The sequence below is a fragment of the Microtus ochrogaster genome, assembly GCF_000317375.1.
Source record: "Microtus ochrogaster isolate Prairie Vole_2 chromosome 6 unlocalized genomic scaffold, MicOch1.0 chr6_random_2, whole genome shotgun sequence".
Lineage (NCBI taxonomy): Eukaryota > Metazoa > Chordata > Mammalia > Rodentia > Cricetidae > Microtus > Microtus ochrogaster.
Genome location: NW_004949095.1, coordinates 9352333 through 9368272, shown reverse-complemented (window position 1 = coordinate 9368272; position 15940 = coordinate 9352333). Strand labels below are relative to the sequence as shown.

Below are 15940 nucleotides of genomic sequence, written 5' to 3'. Positions count from 1 at the left end.
AAATGGGAGGCGTTGGCGGGGAAGAGACAGAAATCTTTAATAAATAAATAAATTAAAAAAAGAAAAAGACAAAAAAAGAATATTCTGTTCATTAACTCATTTTTAGTATATGGTGACTGAATATATTGAATAGTTAAAAATGTAAACACTATATTAATATCTAAATAGAACCATGTATTTACTTTATGACAGAAGCCTTTCATATGTTCTGTAAAATTTTTATCATCATTAGTTTGGTATTCAAAAAACTAGATAACAAAATTATTCTATAAAGGTAGTGAGATTTTCAATAATGTATCCATGTCTAGACCTATACTAATATGGCCAAGAATAAATAATCTTATTTGTAAAAAAAAAAAAAAAAAAGATTAACTGGAGAGATGGACTCTTCAGGTAAAGACACCTGTTTCCAAAGCTGATGGCCTGAATGCAATTTCCTGACCCATGAGTGGAGGAGAAAACTGACTCCCAAAAGTTTTCTGCTGACCATTACGCTCATACTGTAGCATATGTGTGCCTATATAACACACAAATAAGTAACCGCTGGGTGTGCTGGTACATGCCTTTGATCTCAGTACTTCCATGACAGAGGCAAGTGGATCTCTGAATTAAAAACCAGTCTTTCCTACAGAGCAAGTTTCAGGACAGCCAGGGCTACACAGAGAAACCCTGGCTCCAAAAACCTAAAAAAAAAGAAAGAAAGAAAGAAAGAAAGAAAGAAAGAAAGAAAGAAAGAAAGAAAGAAAGAAAGAAAGAAAGGAAGGAAGGAAAAAATTAAGAAAGAACAGAAAATGAAAAGTAAAGAAAAAATAAGTAAATACATTTAAGGAAGTAAATTATAATTATCTTAATATAACAAAGTACATTCAAAAATACATTTGGCATCTTCTGGTCTCTTTGGGGAACAGGCACTTTTCGTTTATTAGGGAAAATCTTGAAGACAATGAGTACTCACACCTGTTCAGGAGTGATTCCTCCCTTTACCATTGGAACCCATACTACATAAATTGCCATGTCAACCTCCAGCTTGCCATATGGCAAGAGAGTTGCTAAGACTGTGGATATTTCAAAACAAAAACAAAACCCTGAAATGTCATACCATAACTGTTCCAGTTTAGTGCTATTATTTCTCTCATACTTGATGAGATTTAAAAAGGGCTTTTGCATAAAAGTGAGAGCTGATATTAATGATCCAGGAATGCATAGGTTACTCTCAATGGCCACATGTTTTGCTGTACCAATCTAAGCATGTGGCCTAGGGGTATACTTCAGGGTAAAGCACTTAGCTAGCATGTGTGAGATCGTAGGTTCCATGCACATTAGCATTTCCCTTCATGCCCTCCCATCTAAGCATGTTCTTTGTGCCTATTACAAAATCATATATATGTATCATATATATATACACATATATATCATATATATATATACACATAAAATCCATATATACACACACATAGAATAATAAGCACAAACATAAATACTGTCTAATCTGGCATCAAATTTGTATTGAGACCCAGGGAACCCTCAAACAACTGCTTATAGCCTTTAGTGGTGTCTTTCTGTTTAACTCCATAAGACTACAAAAGATAAAGATTTTTCTGGAGGATAAAAATTTTGAACCTCATTTTTTTCTCCTTCTTAACCTGGTCAAATACATATGATATTGTTTTATTTATCTATTCTGGCCTTTTAAGTTATAAATTTGATTGAATTCAAACGTGAGCTATAGATGTGGCTAGTGATGTCCCCAGAAAATATAATTTTATGTATAGGTATATCTGTTTTAGAAAATTTTAAAAATTAATAAACAAACCCACCAAAGCAGATAAGAATGTTAGAAATCAAAATTCTTTTTCCTACACATAGGACATGGTTGCTTTCATTGTGGGGAAAGAATTTCAGTAATACAGTCAATTGGTGAAGAAGCTTCTAGAGAATTGCAGCTGTCATCTAATTTAAAGAAAATACACTCCTTTTCTCATTTAATTAAGACCTGCTGATAGTAATGTGGGTCAGGTCTTTAAAAACACAAGTAATTAATTAAATTCAGTGAACTTCCCAAATTGTAGTAAAAACTGCCTGTTCTGTAGGGGAAGGTCCTGGGAAGAATGTGTACTGTTTAAACTGTTGGGCCTAAGACATGCATAGTATCATAAATATATAACTTAGAGTTTAAATATATAGTCATATTCAGTATAGTTAAATGTAGAATGTTTATGAACTTAGTTAGGTATAGTAAATTTTTTAAAGTCAAAATGTAATTCAAGCAGCATAGATAATGGTGAAGGGCTTACCTAACATGTGGATGCGCCTGGATTTGATCCCTAGCACAACCAAACCATCACAAAGCTGAATAAAATATAATCCAAATAGAGATGATTCTTCTCCTTTTTTTTAACTTTTTGATGACTCTATTGCTTGTTATTTCCTATTACTCAATGGTTTCTTACATATTTATCTTTGCAGTAACATCCATTGTTACTCTCAAAAACAGCACAGATTTTTAGCTATTTTTTTTATATTCTTTTTTATTTATTCTTTATGTCTTTCCCATCATGCATTATAGATTGTGGGTTTGGGGGGGATTTTTTGTTTGTTTTGCGAGACAGGGTTTATTTTTTTCTTTAATTTGTATTTATTTATATTTTATGTATGAGTGCTTTGCATATATGCCTGCATGCTAGAAGAGGGCATCAGATGCTATTATAGATGGTTTTGAGCCACCACCTGGTTGCTGGGAATTGAACTCAGGACCTTTGAAAGAGCAACTAGTGCTCGTAACTACTGAGCCAACTCTCTAGCCTCAGGAATAATTCTTCTAATGAGTGCTGTAAATCATACTAAGTTTTTCTTCCCTACCTGCAAAAGAAAATGTGGTGGTTTTATTTTATTTTTATTTCTTTATTTTACATTTATATATGTTGGGCCTTTCCTTACTTAACAAATGCCAAGAGAAGTAAATTTATCCTCAAAAACTATTGTTCTACCAATGAAAGTAAGTATATGTGTTACTGCTTTCATGCATAGAAGCTGTTGTAGGCTTTTAGGAATACCTATCCTATAAAGTAAGGTGATTTGAATGAGCAATAATGGACATGAGGATGGCTTCTGTTTGCCTCTGTTAAACAGAATTTTTTTATCATTGTGTTAAACTTGAGAGGGTGTCACATTGTTCTGAGTCTGGATAACAATGTTACATGTTGTTGTAGCTCTAAGGAGGAACAGATGGCTTCTGATGGTGCTGCCCATGATTCAGTCACTCTTTACGTGTGGAGCTCTAAAAATGCTAAGCTTAAGAGAATTTTGTAGTGAGTCTATCATTGATCGCTAGCGTCCTCCAGTGTTTCTCTTGTATTTTCAGAAACCTTTTATTCCTATTATTGTTGAGAAAACTATATGTCAATAGTATGTTTCTATATCATGTGTAACTGTTTACTTTTTCTTTGTTATGTTTAAAGAGAGGGTCTCAAACTAACACAGACTGGCCTGGGAACTCACTATGTAGCCCAATTTGTCTATGTGCTTGCATAGAAAGCTATAGTGGCTGTAGGCCAAATCTGGATGACTGGTGTGTTGTATGGTTCTGCACAGTGACCATCATTTGATGGGAATGTGGTCTGAGGTACCGAGATGTTTACTCTCCTTTGCTAACATATCACCCAAGTTTGCAGAGGTTCTTGTTTGTTTGGTTTAATACATAAAGAAATACAGTGTGTTTTACCACCTGTAGTTATTTCTGACAAAATTTTGTTTTTAGTTTGACAATTTAAATGTTATATTTCCACGAGAACGATGAAATTGAATGTGATAAGAAAAGTAAGAAAGCATTAGGTAGTTTCCAAAGCTCAGAGCTTTCTCTCAAATTTTCACTTATAGTTGAAATAGATATCTAAGCACTTCATCTGTAGCCATTTATCTTTGTATATCAAAACAACTGTCTTTTGAAAATCTAAGTGTGGTGATCAACTCTTTTAAAAGAAATATCCAAGAGCTAGAGAGATGGCTCAATGGTTAAGAGCATTGGTTGCCCTTCCAGAGGACCTGGGTTCAATTCCCAACACCTACATGGCAGCTCACAACTGCCTATAACTTCAGTTCCGGATGCACAGACATACATGCAGGCAAAACACCAATGCACATAAAAAATAAAAATTAAAAAAAAAAGCATTTTAAAAAAGTTTCCAAAAGAAAACTTTCAAGAGTTAATGGCTTATCTGCTAATAAAATTGTGCTGGGTCTATGAGAGAAACATTTTCTCCTGACCCTTAAGTATTTTTAAGCATGTTCCAAGAATTCATCATAGCAACAGACAACACGCCCAAAATATTGTGTGGTTTACATAGCCACTGCCTTCTGCATCATTTTTTCCCTGAAAGCTGACTTGATTTTCTTTTCCTTGCCAGTTAGCATTTCTCTGGTTTCTCCTTGCCATCCCTTAGATGGCTTCACAAAAACTTCAGCCCCAGAAATAAACAGGAATCAGGCACAATTTTCATTTGTTCTCCCCTGCTTAGCAATTTCAGAGAGGAACTATTCTGCAAAGCTTCTGATACTGTCCTGTGAGGAAGTTCCTCCCACCCAGCATTAACCCCAAATCAACAAGTCATCTGTAGTTGCTAATACTTCCACACACAGCATTTTCATTTTTACAAGTCATGCAAACTGCAAATAGCCGTGTGGAGAGGGAGGAGTTTGCAAGCCCGAGTCTTCCTGAGTTGAGACTTGCCCAGTAGCTGCCTCAAGCGTACTTTTCCATTGAATGTTTGCAGTCACAGAGAGCACTTCACTGTGTGACATTCTGAACACACAGTGAGAATATTAGCACATGTCTGTTTCTGTTACCGCCGTTTCCTACATGTATTAGTAGGTGTGCAATTTCACTGGATATTCCTCTTTTTTTTTCAATTGTCTTTGTACCTATGGTTGAAAACGGTAGTTGGTCTATGACTTTTGAGGAGGTAAGTTGGTTTTTTTTTTCAATCTGTGTATGTCTGTATTAGTGTCTGTCTCTGAAAAAAAAAAAATGCAGTATCGTCCTCCTAAAAGTTACTGACCAAACTTTCCCAGCTGTATAAGTCCTGTGCCAGAAGGGAGGGAGGGATTCAGGAAAGTTGTTTGATTTTTGTTCTCATGGTATCAAATGTTTGAGATGGAAGTTGTGATGCAAGTTTCATAAGCTGTGCCTCCTCTAATCTTTTCTGAAAGGCAAGAGGGGCCATCTCGCCAATTTGTTTCCATGTTCTGAGATGTTGTCATATCTGCCTTTATTAACATCCACTATGTGGATATCTGCACTGGCTGAGGTTACCCAGCTGACTTCATGGTCTCTCCCTTGGGCAGACCCTTAGTTTAAAATGAACCAAGACTGTCAAACCTACTTTGTCCCCAGTATAACGTTAGGGAAGTTTTTTCCAAAGTGGTCAGTTCTGAATAGTTTTGGCTCCTTAGGAAAGGCTAGAAAGGACACCTAAGCATTATACTGTTTTAATCCTTGGCGTGTTTAGGCATGTTCATCACAGGAAATCCCTGTCTCAGCAGCAGGATCTCACAGTTGCTCTCAGCCACACTCTGTGCCTCCAGCATGAGGACACCTCAGTACCCAGGATTGCCCTCTTGGGGATGATACTGCATTTTTGGCCCCATAGCTTGCTTTCCCTTGTCTATGAGTGCAGAGCAGACATCTGACACTTCCCACTGTGCCGCTTGCTTTGCAGACACCAAAGTGAAGCTGCTTGCTAAAGCAAAAGCCAGTAGGCATGCCTTGTGGGCCAATCTGCTTTACATGGACTCTCAGAGACCTACTTACTCAGAGTGCCCCGTGTTCTTACCCCTTTGGTTGTGTGTCTGTGATGAAGGGTTCAGCTTTCATGAGTAATGAGGAGTTTCCAGTCAGAATCTGAGCTGTGCTCATCACAGCTGCTTCTGTAATATATAATTCATCAGACCTACATTCTAATTGAGAGTGAAGTTGCTACCCGGTACTACTTCCAAATACTTCAGTAAGTAACTTTCCCATGGACACCATATGACTGACTACCCAGAGGTTAATACATTCTAAACACAATAGCAGCAACCTGAAAAACTGGTAGCATATCAATATGATGTAACTAATAGTTGAGAAAGCATTTTGTATCTTCGCATTCTGGGAGTACAGTCTCAGTAGAAGCAGGACATGTAACTCAGGAACAGGTGGTGAAGTCTTATCTTGGCCTCTTGAAGGGATTTATCAAGAAATGAGAAAAATCTCTTCCCCACCCAAGCAGTCTGCCTTGTGAAATATGTGATGTTGAAATCATGCTGGGTTGCTGTTGTTTCCTGGCAAGGAGACATTTATTGAAAAAGTTTTTAAAATGTGTATTTAAAAATCTGATTTTCTGCATGCACATGAGTCGTTTCCGCAAAGAAGTAATAGACTCAGCCTCCAGCCCTGGTAGAAATCAGGTGCCATCAGCAAAGGTTAAGCCTCAAAAGCCTTTTTTCTATCTATTACCTGTGTACTTCAGTGGGAGAGTGGAGCTGTTGGAACATAGACTTTTTAGCAAATATGAGTTGCCCTACCTGTCCAGGGAACACTGTCTTTTCAGGAACATATAAGGCAAAGAAGAACTTCTCAGGTGTTCCATTGCATCTTGCTCACTAGAAAAGGTCCATTGTGGTTTGTGTAGAAAGTGACTTTGTTTAGCAGTAAACTTAAATCTTTCCTCTTCTCCCTCTCTTCCTTCTACTTCTCCTACTTCTTCATATGTTAGTGCTTTATCCCCTCTAGTAGAATTGAAATTTTGAATTGAAGGGGTTCAGCAAAAGTTTTTTAAACTCCTATTGTAACTATATTATTTATATTTGTTGTAGAAAACCTGGAGACATTTCAAGAAGAGAAAGATAATGCCAAAACTAACCCACTGCCTATAGCTAATAATCTGTTTGTTCATATTGTTATAAAATATGGTTTTCTAACTATTTTTAGAAAATTTTCTCTAATGTGTATTAATATATGAAATCTTAACACAGATATTTTTAAAAGATTTTAATAATTTAGAATTTCTCTTTTGCTTCTCAGTAGTAGATCTGTTTGCAAGAGGCTTTTTATATCCCCCCCAACAGTCTCTGTCCATTTTTCCCAAAAGAAAAGATGTCACCAAAGTACAGGTCTAACCTTCAGCTTCTCTGCTGACCTTGTTCTTACCATCTGTTTTATAGACCTGATTCAGAAATGGAGAGGGCAGTGGGTTGTTAGGAATTAGGTTCTCTGTATAACAAACACCAAGTTCTGCAACAGGTGAAATCAAGCCGCAGTTCCAGGAGGCCATGCCACATCACCTTCCAGAACATACATGTGTCTTCTGTTTTTTCAGTGCTTTGTCTGGTTTGTCACCCTTTAGAAAACACTGACAGAAGTGTACATCTAGCCCCAGAAAGAGCTTTTTACACTGAAGCTCTTCCTGTCCACCCCCTGCAATCAACGGTAGCAAAGAAAACATTTTTGATAGAATGTGATAGAAGACACTAAGCTGCTATTCTGAAGGAGACACATGTACTCAGGTCGCAATAGCTAGTAAAGAGTTGCCTTGCTTCCTAGGAGCTAGTCACTTGTTTCATTCATCATAACTTAAACTTTTCCTGAGAGTTCAAAGTGGGAGAACAGTAACTCAGTATTGTATTTTACCCAGAATCTTTTAATCAGCAGTTTGAAGAAAACCGAATAAACATTTTTAAAAAAATACGCTCTCAGTAACACAAAAACAGATATGTACAGAAATAAATATATCTTAAAGAAAGAATAAAACAATCAGCTGGTAGAGAATCACAAACTCATGTCTTCCTTTTACTTTTTTGAACCCATATAACTTGATTTTTGGTTTGCTGTTTTTAAACAGTTTCCATTAATGTGGTCCCTCATCTTAGAGAAACAATTTGAAAAAACAAAAAGTATTATCCCTGTTGTCTTGTAGACTATTTCTCTAGAGGTCAAACTGTGCATGTTTTAAGCAAGAATTGTTTATGTCTGTGTTCTAGGACTATGTGAAAACCTCCCATAATTGGGAGCACATCTGGAAATTATGCTCTTTGTGAAGCATCTTACCTAATGAAGTTCTGTCTGGAGCGTTTAGGGGATAGTTGCTAAACTTCACTGGTAGAGAATCGCATCCGCACTGCTGGCTAAACTCACTGTTGTTTCCCAGACAGCAGCCTGCCTTCCTGTGCCACTGCACTTTCTCTTTTACACCTTTGAGAGTTCACTTTGTTGCTGTTGCTTGCCCCACCCCCACCCCCGGCCAGTTTCTGGTCCTTTGTACAGGCACTGATGTGTACTTCTGGCTGTTGCTCTTTTTCTTCAGAGGGAGAACCGAAGATTACAGGAAGCCAGCATGAGGTTGGAACAAGAGAATGACGACCTTGCTCATGAACTAGTGACAAGCAAAATTGCTCTGCGGAATGACTTGGATCAGGTAAGTTTGTCCTTCACTGTATAGAGCTGTTACTACAACAGCTTCTTTGAGGGTGAAGACCAAGGTGCTCCCAAAGTATTCCCTCGGACTTTCTCTGTTCCTTTGCTTTGGTTTGGTTTTTTGTTTGTTTGTTTGTTTGTTTTGTTTTATTTTGTTTTGAGACAGGGTCTCACTATGCTCTGGCTGTCCTGTAACTCACTATGTAGACCACACTGACCTGGAAGTCACAGAGATCCTCCAGCTTCTGCCTCCCAAATGCTGAGGGAGTTAAAGGTGTGCACCACCTCCCCTGTGTTTGCTCTGTTCTTGATCTGAGTGAGCTGCTGGATCACTGACTGGGTGGGTGGCAGGTGGGAAGGGACGCCTGTGCTAATTACAGAGTGGAAAATGTAAGTCTTAGAGAAAGGTTTGGATTACTTCCAAACAACTTCTGTGACATACTTTTTTAAGTCCTATAAACAACGCTTTCCTTCATCAGTACTTTTCCTAAACCAAGAGCTGCCAGTGTAATTACCCAAAAATACTAGTCAGCAAGAGTATACTAATGCCACTTTGACACTTTTCTGTTATGGTAATAGTTCTCCCCTGTGGCATGTAGAGTTGTGTGTGAAGTTAGGCCCGGTTTGGCAATACCTGTCTTTAATCCTAGTAATAAAGAGGTGGAAGCAGGAGGATAGGGAGTGAAGCTTCAAGGTTAGCCTGAGCTACACAAGAGCCTGTCTCATAAAACAGAGCAAGGAGAAACAAAAGGCACCGTTCAAGAAGAGCTGGACGGTTGAGTTGACAGGCATCTTAGTGGCTAACGCCAGACTGCCTCTGTGTGAATATTACTAACTGAATAACCTGGGCAGACTGTAGGTATAAAATGTATCTACCTCGGGCAGGGCAGTGGTGGCACACGCCTTTAATCCCAGCACTCGGGAGGCAGAGGCAGGCGGATCTCTGTGAGTTCGAGACCAGCCTGGTCTACAGAGCTAGTTCCAGGACAGGCTTCAAAGCCACAGAGAAACCCTGTCTCGAAAAACAAACAAAAAAAAAATATGTATCTACCTCATGGGAATTATGTAAGAATTCAGAAAGCCCTTCAGTGTGTGCTGGATAGTTTTATGTCAGCTTGATGCAAGCCAAAGAGTGATTTAGGAAGAGGGGACCTCAGTTACAAAAAAAAAAAAAAAAAAAAAAAAAAAAAGCTTGTTACTTTTTTTGGATGGGTGTGGGAGGGCCCAGTTCACTGTGGGTGGTACCACCCTTGGGCAGGTGGTCCTGAATTGTATAAAAAGGCAAGCTGAGCAAGCCAGTATGTAGTAGCACTTTTCTATGGCCTTTGCATCAGCTCCTACTTCTAGGTCCTGCCCTGACTTTCCTCAGTGATATACTGTTATCTGAAAGTGTAAGATGAAATAAACTTTTTCTTCCCTAAGTTGCTTTTGGTGACTGTGTTTTATCACAACAATAGAAACCTAAGACAAGTAGTGTATGTTCATTACCTGGTAGCTGTTGCCAGGAAACACTTTGATTGCATGGCTCCCTTTGTTCCTCATATCACTGACAGTCTTTGGACTTCCTGTTTTCTTTTGCAAGCATTTTCAGAGATAATTGCTAAGATGGAGCCAGTCATGTACAGTTTTAAATTTCGGTTTTCTGCCTACTAACGTGAAAATATTCACAGTAGACCAATGTAGAAAAATTGAGACTTTTGATTCTAAAAGAGTAAATCACTGTTGCTTGAATGGTGATTGGATATTTATAGGATTTACATACAAATTCACTAATAATAGAGTATTCTTAAAATTAGAGGATGACAAAGTGGTCTCTGCCACAATTCTTTTTAATCCCTCACCTTAAACAGCTAATTTCTGGCTCATTTTTTTTTTAATTTTTTAAATGTTTTGTAAAATGTGTGTCTGGTACTTGAGGAGGCCAAAAGAGGGAGTTTGATCCCCTGGGACTGTAGTTAGGGACCTTTGTAAGCTGCATATGGGTACCGGGAACCAAACTTGGGTCCTCAGCAAAGACAGTATGTATTCTTAATACAGAGCCATCTCTCCAGCCCTCAAAAGTTTTTAAATGGGAGATAAAACCTAAATATTAAGAAAAATAATAATAATAGGACAAGACTCCATACATATGCATGTGTACACACACACAAACACACACACACACACACACACACACACACACACACGCGCGCCCCAGCGAGTTGATCATACCTTTATTTCTTCCCTTCCTGCTTTGCTATTCTTATGGCTCTCTCTTTTTAAAAAGTGATATCCTAGAACCTTGGTTTTGTAGTTAATTTTCTAGAAGAAAGAAAAAAAAACTGCTATTTCATACATATCATCTAACTTCTGACTTTGCAGTTTTTGCCTCTGCAGATCTTTTCCTGTCTTTCCTGTAATACAGCCTTCTGTCCTGCTGCTCTTCAAGGAAGGGCAAAAGACTGGCTTTACCGGCTCTTCCTGTTTGCCCAGGACCTTTGCTTTCACATATCAGAATCCAGTCTTTTAATCAAAATAGCAAACATTAACAGACATGAAAGTGGGTTGTATCTGTAAAGACCATATGTAAAGTAAATAAATGCTGACTAGGTACTTTTTTAAAATAAGTAATTCCTTGTGCTTGTCACTGTAGTGCTGGGTCAGATGTCCTGGACGCCCTGGGCAGCAGAGATACCTTAGCTTTTCTCTGGCACAAAGGACTCTTTTTTTTTTTTTTTTTCCTGACAACTTACCCTTAGACTCCTTTCTAGTTAAGGATTTCTCATGGATCAGAAACAACCAAAGAAACACCTTCATTTCAGTGCTTTCAGGGCCTTTCTGCCCTACCCTACTTTCAAGGAACCAAAAATACGAGAAAATTAGTGCCTTCCCATGGATATATTTGAGTTCCTTTGACCATGGGCCAAAAGCTCAGGTCTTGAGAGGTACGTTCTTTTGTTTTGTTCTAAACTGAACAATTGGCTTGGTGATTTCAATGAAAAATGATCTGTATAAGATCCTCATCCCGGTTTACTCAAGCCTTTGATTGAGTCACTGGTCAATTTGTAATTAAGTAGGCGTTGTAGTCACTATTTCTGTCCTATATTTATGTCACAGAAGCCATGAGCTTCAAATATCAATAAGAATTATAACTAAAGACTTGATAATGTTCTATTCAGACTATCAAATTATGATGGTTTTATGATTTGGGTTTACAGAAGTAGTAACTCTGTTTAGTATTTAAGTATTGTAGACAATTCCTGCTTGAACAAGGTATATAGAATTGTTGGCTATAAAGGAAACCAGAAACCTAATTTTACAGTTGAAGTCAGGTCATTCGAGATCTGGTCCTATTTTGGTGAGCAGGAGAATGACTTCTACTTTACTATTCAACATAAAGGAGACTCTTGAAGTAAAGATTCCTAGAAGACTGTGGAACTGTACACACACAGGACTCACACACGCTGTGTACATTGCACACTGTTAATAAATTATATGAAGCCACCTATCATGGTCTAACAATAAAAATTCAGTAGAAGAATGTACACAAAGAGATGTCTTCAGTATAAATATTTAGATGTTTTTTTAAAATTATTTCACATGGAAGGGCTTCTGTTACCTATAGTTTCCAAAATTAGAAAATGACTGGATATGCTACAGGACTCAAAAAGCTTCCCCCAAAGTCTGCATAGCACTGGCTGTTGAAGTTCACAGGTATCGCTAAGAAGGCTAAGATATCACTCTTGAAGACACCAGATTTTTAAAGCATTATTTCAGAGTTTATACTGTGCATATTAGGATTGTTCTCTTTGCAAAATAAAATGTACTGGGTTATGGCAAAAAGAAGTTGTTGCCATCTCTTTTTATTGGCAAAACTCAGATATTCTCAGGTAGAGCTGTACCCAGTGGGAGGCATATTTGGTTAGTTTTTAGGGACTTTGACATAGTTGGTTTCTTCTGATAGAGCATGCTATGACCATCCATCAGGGCTTTGAGGAGGGTCTCCTTCTGGGTGAGTCACCTGAGACATCATTTACTTTTGAGCTCCTATAATCTCTGAGAGTCTCACAAATCATGAATACTTGGCTTACAGTTTTTGCAAGTTGCATTTTTGGAACTAACAGTAATGTTAATATGCCTACCTTCTCTTCTGATTTTTCTACTAAAGTTTAAAATAGTCTTATGTTTATTCATTGATTTATGGTGCATATGGGGATGTACATGTGCCCCTACATGTATGTGGAGAGCAGAGGATTGCTTGCAGTGGGGGTGAATGCTCTCTTTTTGTCATGTGGGTTCCAAGAATAGAACTCAGGTTGTCAGGATTGGTGGCCAGTGCCTTTACCTACTGAACCAATCACTGCTGCCCTCCACACCTAAAATTTAATGCATCAGAATAAATTTTAGAGTCTTTAAGCGAGGGAGGGGGCAGGGGAATAGTGGCGGTGGTTGTTGGTGATAGAGGTGGTGGAGGAGGAGATGGTGGTGGTATGTGTATCTCATGGAGTCCTCTTTGCCTCTGGTTCACTGTGCAGTCAAGGATGACCATTAACTTCTTATCCTCTTACTTTCACATGCTAAGTGTTAGGATTACTGGCATGCACCCCCAAGTCCCATTCTGTACTCATAGAGCTTGAACTCGGGGTCTTGTGCATGCTTGACAGGTGCACTGTCTACTGAGCCCCATCACCCACTCCACCCCTGCTGACCTAAGTCTTTAAGATGCCTAAGGAACTTTTTCACCATAAATACCCAATTGCCCTGGATGCTCTGAAGACAGTTCTGACCACTAGAATATAAGGCAGCAGAGGCTGGAAGGCAGTGAGAACTGAGAAGCTGGGTTGCAGTTCTCTGCCAGTTTGCAGCAGGCTGTTCTGGCCTAGCCATCTAGACGTGTGGAAGAGATGACAAAACACAAACAGAAGCCACCTTGCCAATGTACATGGTTATGTGGATAATGTGTGGCTACTGTCAGCAAAGGACAGTTTCTTCAGACAGTTGCCTCTCTTCTGCTTCAGGATGTTCTCTACTAAACTCATCCTGTGACCCTCTGCCACCTTCTGTGTAAGCAGTCTCCTTCTCCAGTGCCTTAAAAGCCATGTGTTCATTCACTAACCACTTAAGAGTTTGCTCCTGTCCCCAGGGTGGCTGTAGTGCCAGGGATACAGTGAAAAGCAAAAGAGATATAATTTCTCCTGGTGTTTAAAGCATAGGAGCAAGACATGTAAGTCCCACACATATTTGTTACAGTGCCATGGAGTGTAGTAGGAGGAATAAAACAGTAGAGGCGGTTAGGTGGGAGCAAGTGGGGAAGAGTTGGGTCTATTCACTGTGATGTGCATGTGTGACTAGAACCACAGTCAGGCTAGGACCTCAGAGTATAAAAACAGACAAGGCTAGCTATATTAAATATATACAGGGAATAGTAGTTAATTTTGGTTCTGTATCCAAGTTAACAAAAAAAAATATTCTCTAAGTTCCTCCTATGTATTCTAGAAGTGCAGTCTTGTCTGCCAGAATTTCTGGTACAAACTGCAGCTTTTCATAGCCTCTCACATAGGTTCTCTATCTTAATTTCGTCTTACTTTGCTCACAGACCTATATGAATGACTCTATGGGCCAGTTTACCCCAGCTAGTCTTCAAATTTTTCTACCAAAATATGTGCATGGATCAGTCTGTCTGCTTGTCCTCTCTGAGTGTCCGCTCTGTGTCTTCCCCATGTGCTTCCAACTAGAAGCTTCTGTGTGAGGCTCTTCCTCTTCATCAGCCCATCTCTTCAGAGTATGTGCTCTTGGGACATGTAAAAATATACAAGAGGGGTTTAGAAAGAACCCAGACTTCAATGTCATTCAAATTCAATTCATACTTGTTATATTAGGTGTTTAACCCACGATTGAGCTCTCCAAACCTTAGTGCTATTAGCTATACATTATTGTAAAGATTAGGAATAATCTGAGCCATGTGGCCACATAAAATTGGCTGGAGAAAAAAACCCGCCCCAAGGTAAGCTGGAAGAGGGGAGAATGGCCTGAAGTAATGAACAGCATGCACACCCCTTTCTTTACGGCTGTCTGTTTTCTGATTTGTAGGCAGAGGACAAGGCAGACGTGCTGAATAAGGAGCTCCTCTTGACCAAGCAGAGGTTGGTGGAGACTGAGGAAGAGAAGAGGAAGCAGGAGGAGGAGACTGCCCAGGTAAAACGCACAGGCAGGGTTTTTCTGTGTGTGGATACACTTACAGGAAGTTGTTTAGTATTGTAAAAATAAATAAGTAAATGTAAAATTGATTTTTGTTTTTCCTCCTAAATAAAGGGAAATGATAAACAGTGATTCTCCCTTTGAACATCTTTTAGGAGTTTGCCTTCACTGAGATGTCTAGCAGAAATGTTGAGTTTTTTCTAGATTTAGTGACTTTGAGTTATGATCCAAGAGCTTTGATGAATCTGGAGATTTTCTGTCATATTTCTAAGATCATGTCACTACTGAAGAGTTGTGAATGCTGCTGAACTGGGCGCCTGTAGTGGTTTCTGCCTGGCTCTGACAAGGGCCTCGGTCTCCATCAGTAGCTTCAGTTTCCTGAGTCACAGTGCAATGCTGGAGATGACATTGTAGAATTACTCACAGCCAACATCTCCTGCCCAGGACATGACTAACTTCCAGAGGGAGAAGTTTTCTGAAATCATGAATTTCTTCCTGAGGAAAATTCAGTAATACTAAATATAAACTGAATTTATTCTCAAGATTTTCAAAGGCCTTCATCCAAGCCGCCAGAGAAAAGTGTCAGTGAAGACACATATGGAGAGAGATGTCATCAGCACCTTCCAAGCTCTATAAAAAAGTTCTATGCTTTTTTCCATTGAAATATGTTAAAAAGATGAATTCATGTCAGCAACACAAATTATGAATCGGAAGAATTCATCCTTTTGGGTTTTTTAAGATTTGTTTTATCTTAATTTATGTGTGTGTAACTCTGTATGTCATATATATGTGGGTACCCACAGAGGTCAAAAGAGGGTGTTGGATTCCCCGGAACCAGAGTTACAGATAGGTGTGAGCCTCTTGACAAGAGTGCTAGGAACTGAACTCCGTTCTCTACATGAGCTCAATGTCTTCTTTTCCCCTGAGCCATCTTTCTAGCCCTAGTGATTCATCTTTTTTATTCTGTGTGTGTATTGAAGACTAACCAGAGCTATTTTTTGTTTGCATTCTTGTTTGTATTTCTGCAACTTGGCAGAATCCTGGTACCTGAGCATTTTCATTACTTAACCTTCCTCTATCCTAGAATTCTATAGCTGCTGGTAAAAATAATAATAATAATAACTGTGGCTGCTGGTACAATATTTATAAGTTAGCATGACACTGACTAAAACAAATGCCCCAGTGTTGTGTCGCTTTTTTCCTTCTATCTGGTTTCCTGAACCTTCTTCCTTCTTAAGAGTTCTTATCTTCCATCCCTTCCTGACTCCAAACCTCTTACCCCTGCAGTGTCAGTGGCAGTGGGGACAATAGACAGGA

At 38.8% G+C, this 15940-nt stretch overlaps 1 protein-coding gene across 3 annotated transcripts in view; it reads left to right on the top strand.

The window, feature by feature from the left end:
* Rabgap1l (RAB GTPase activating protein 1 like) overlaps positions 1 to 15940 on the top strand; it is a 657680-nt gene that overhangs the window by 626203 nt on the left and 15537 nt on the right. For all 3 annotated transcript variants that reach the window (XM_005363940.3, XM_013352517.2, XM_005363941.2), the window contains 2 exons: positions 8337 to 8447; positions 14516 to 14620. In XM_005363940.3, the coding sequence (XP_005363997.1) occupies positions 8337 to 8447; positions 14516 to 14620 (216 nt within the window). The remainder of the gene's footprint in view (positions 1 to 8336; positions 8448 to 14515; positions 14621 to 15940) is intronic.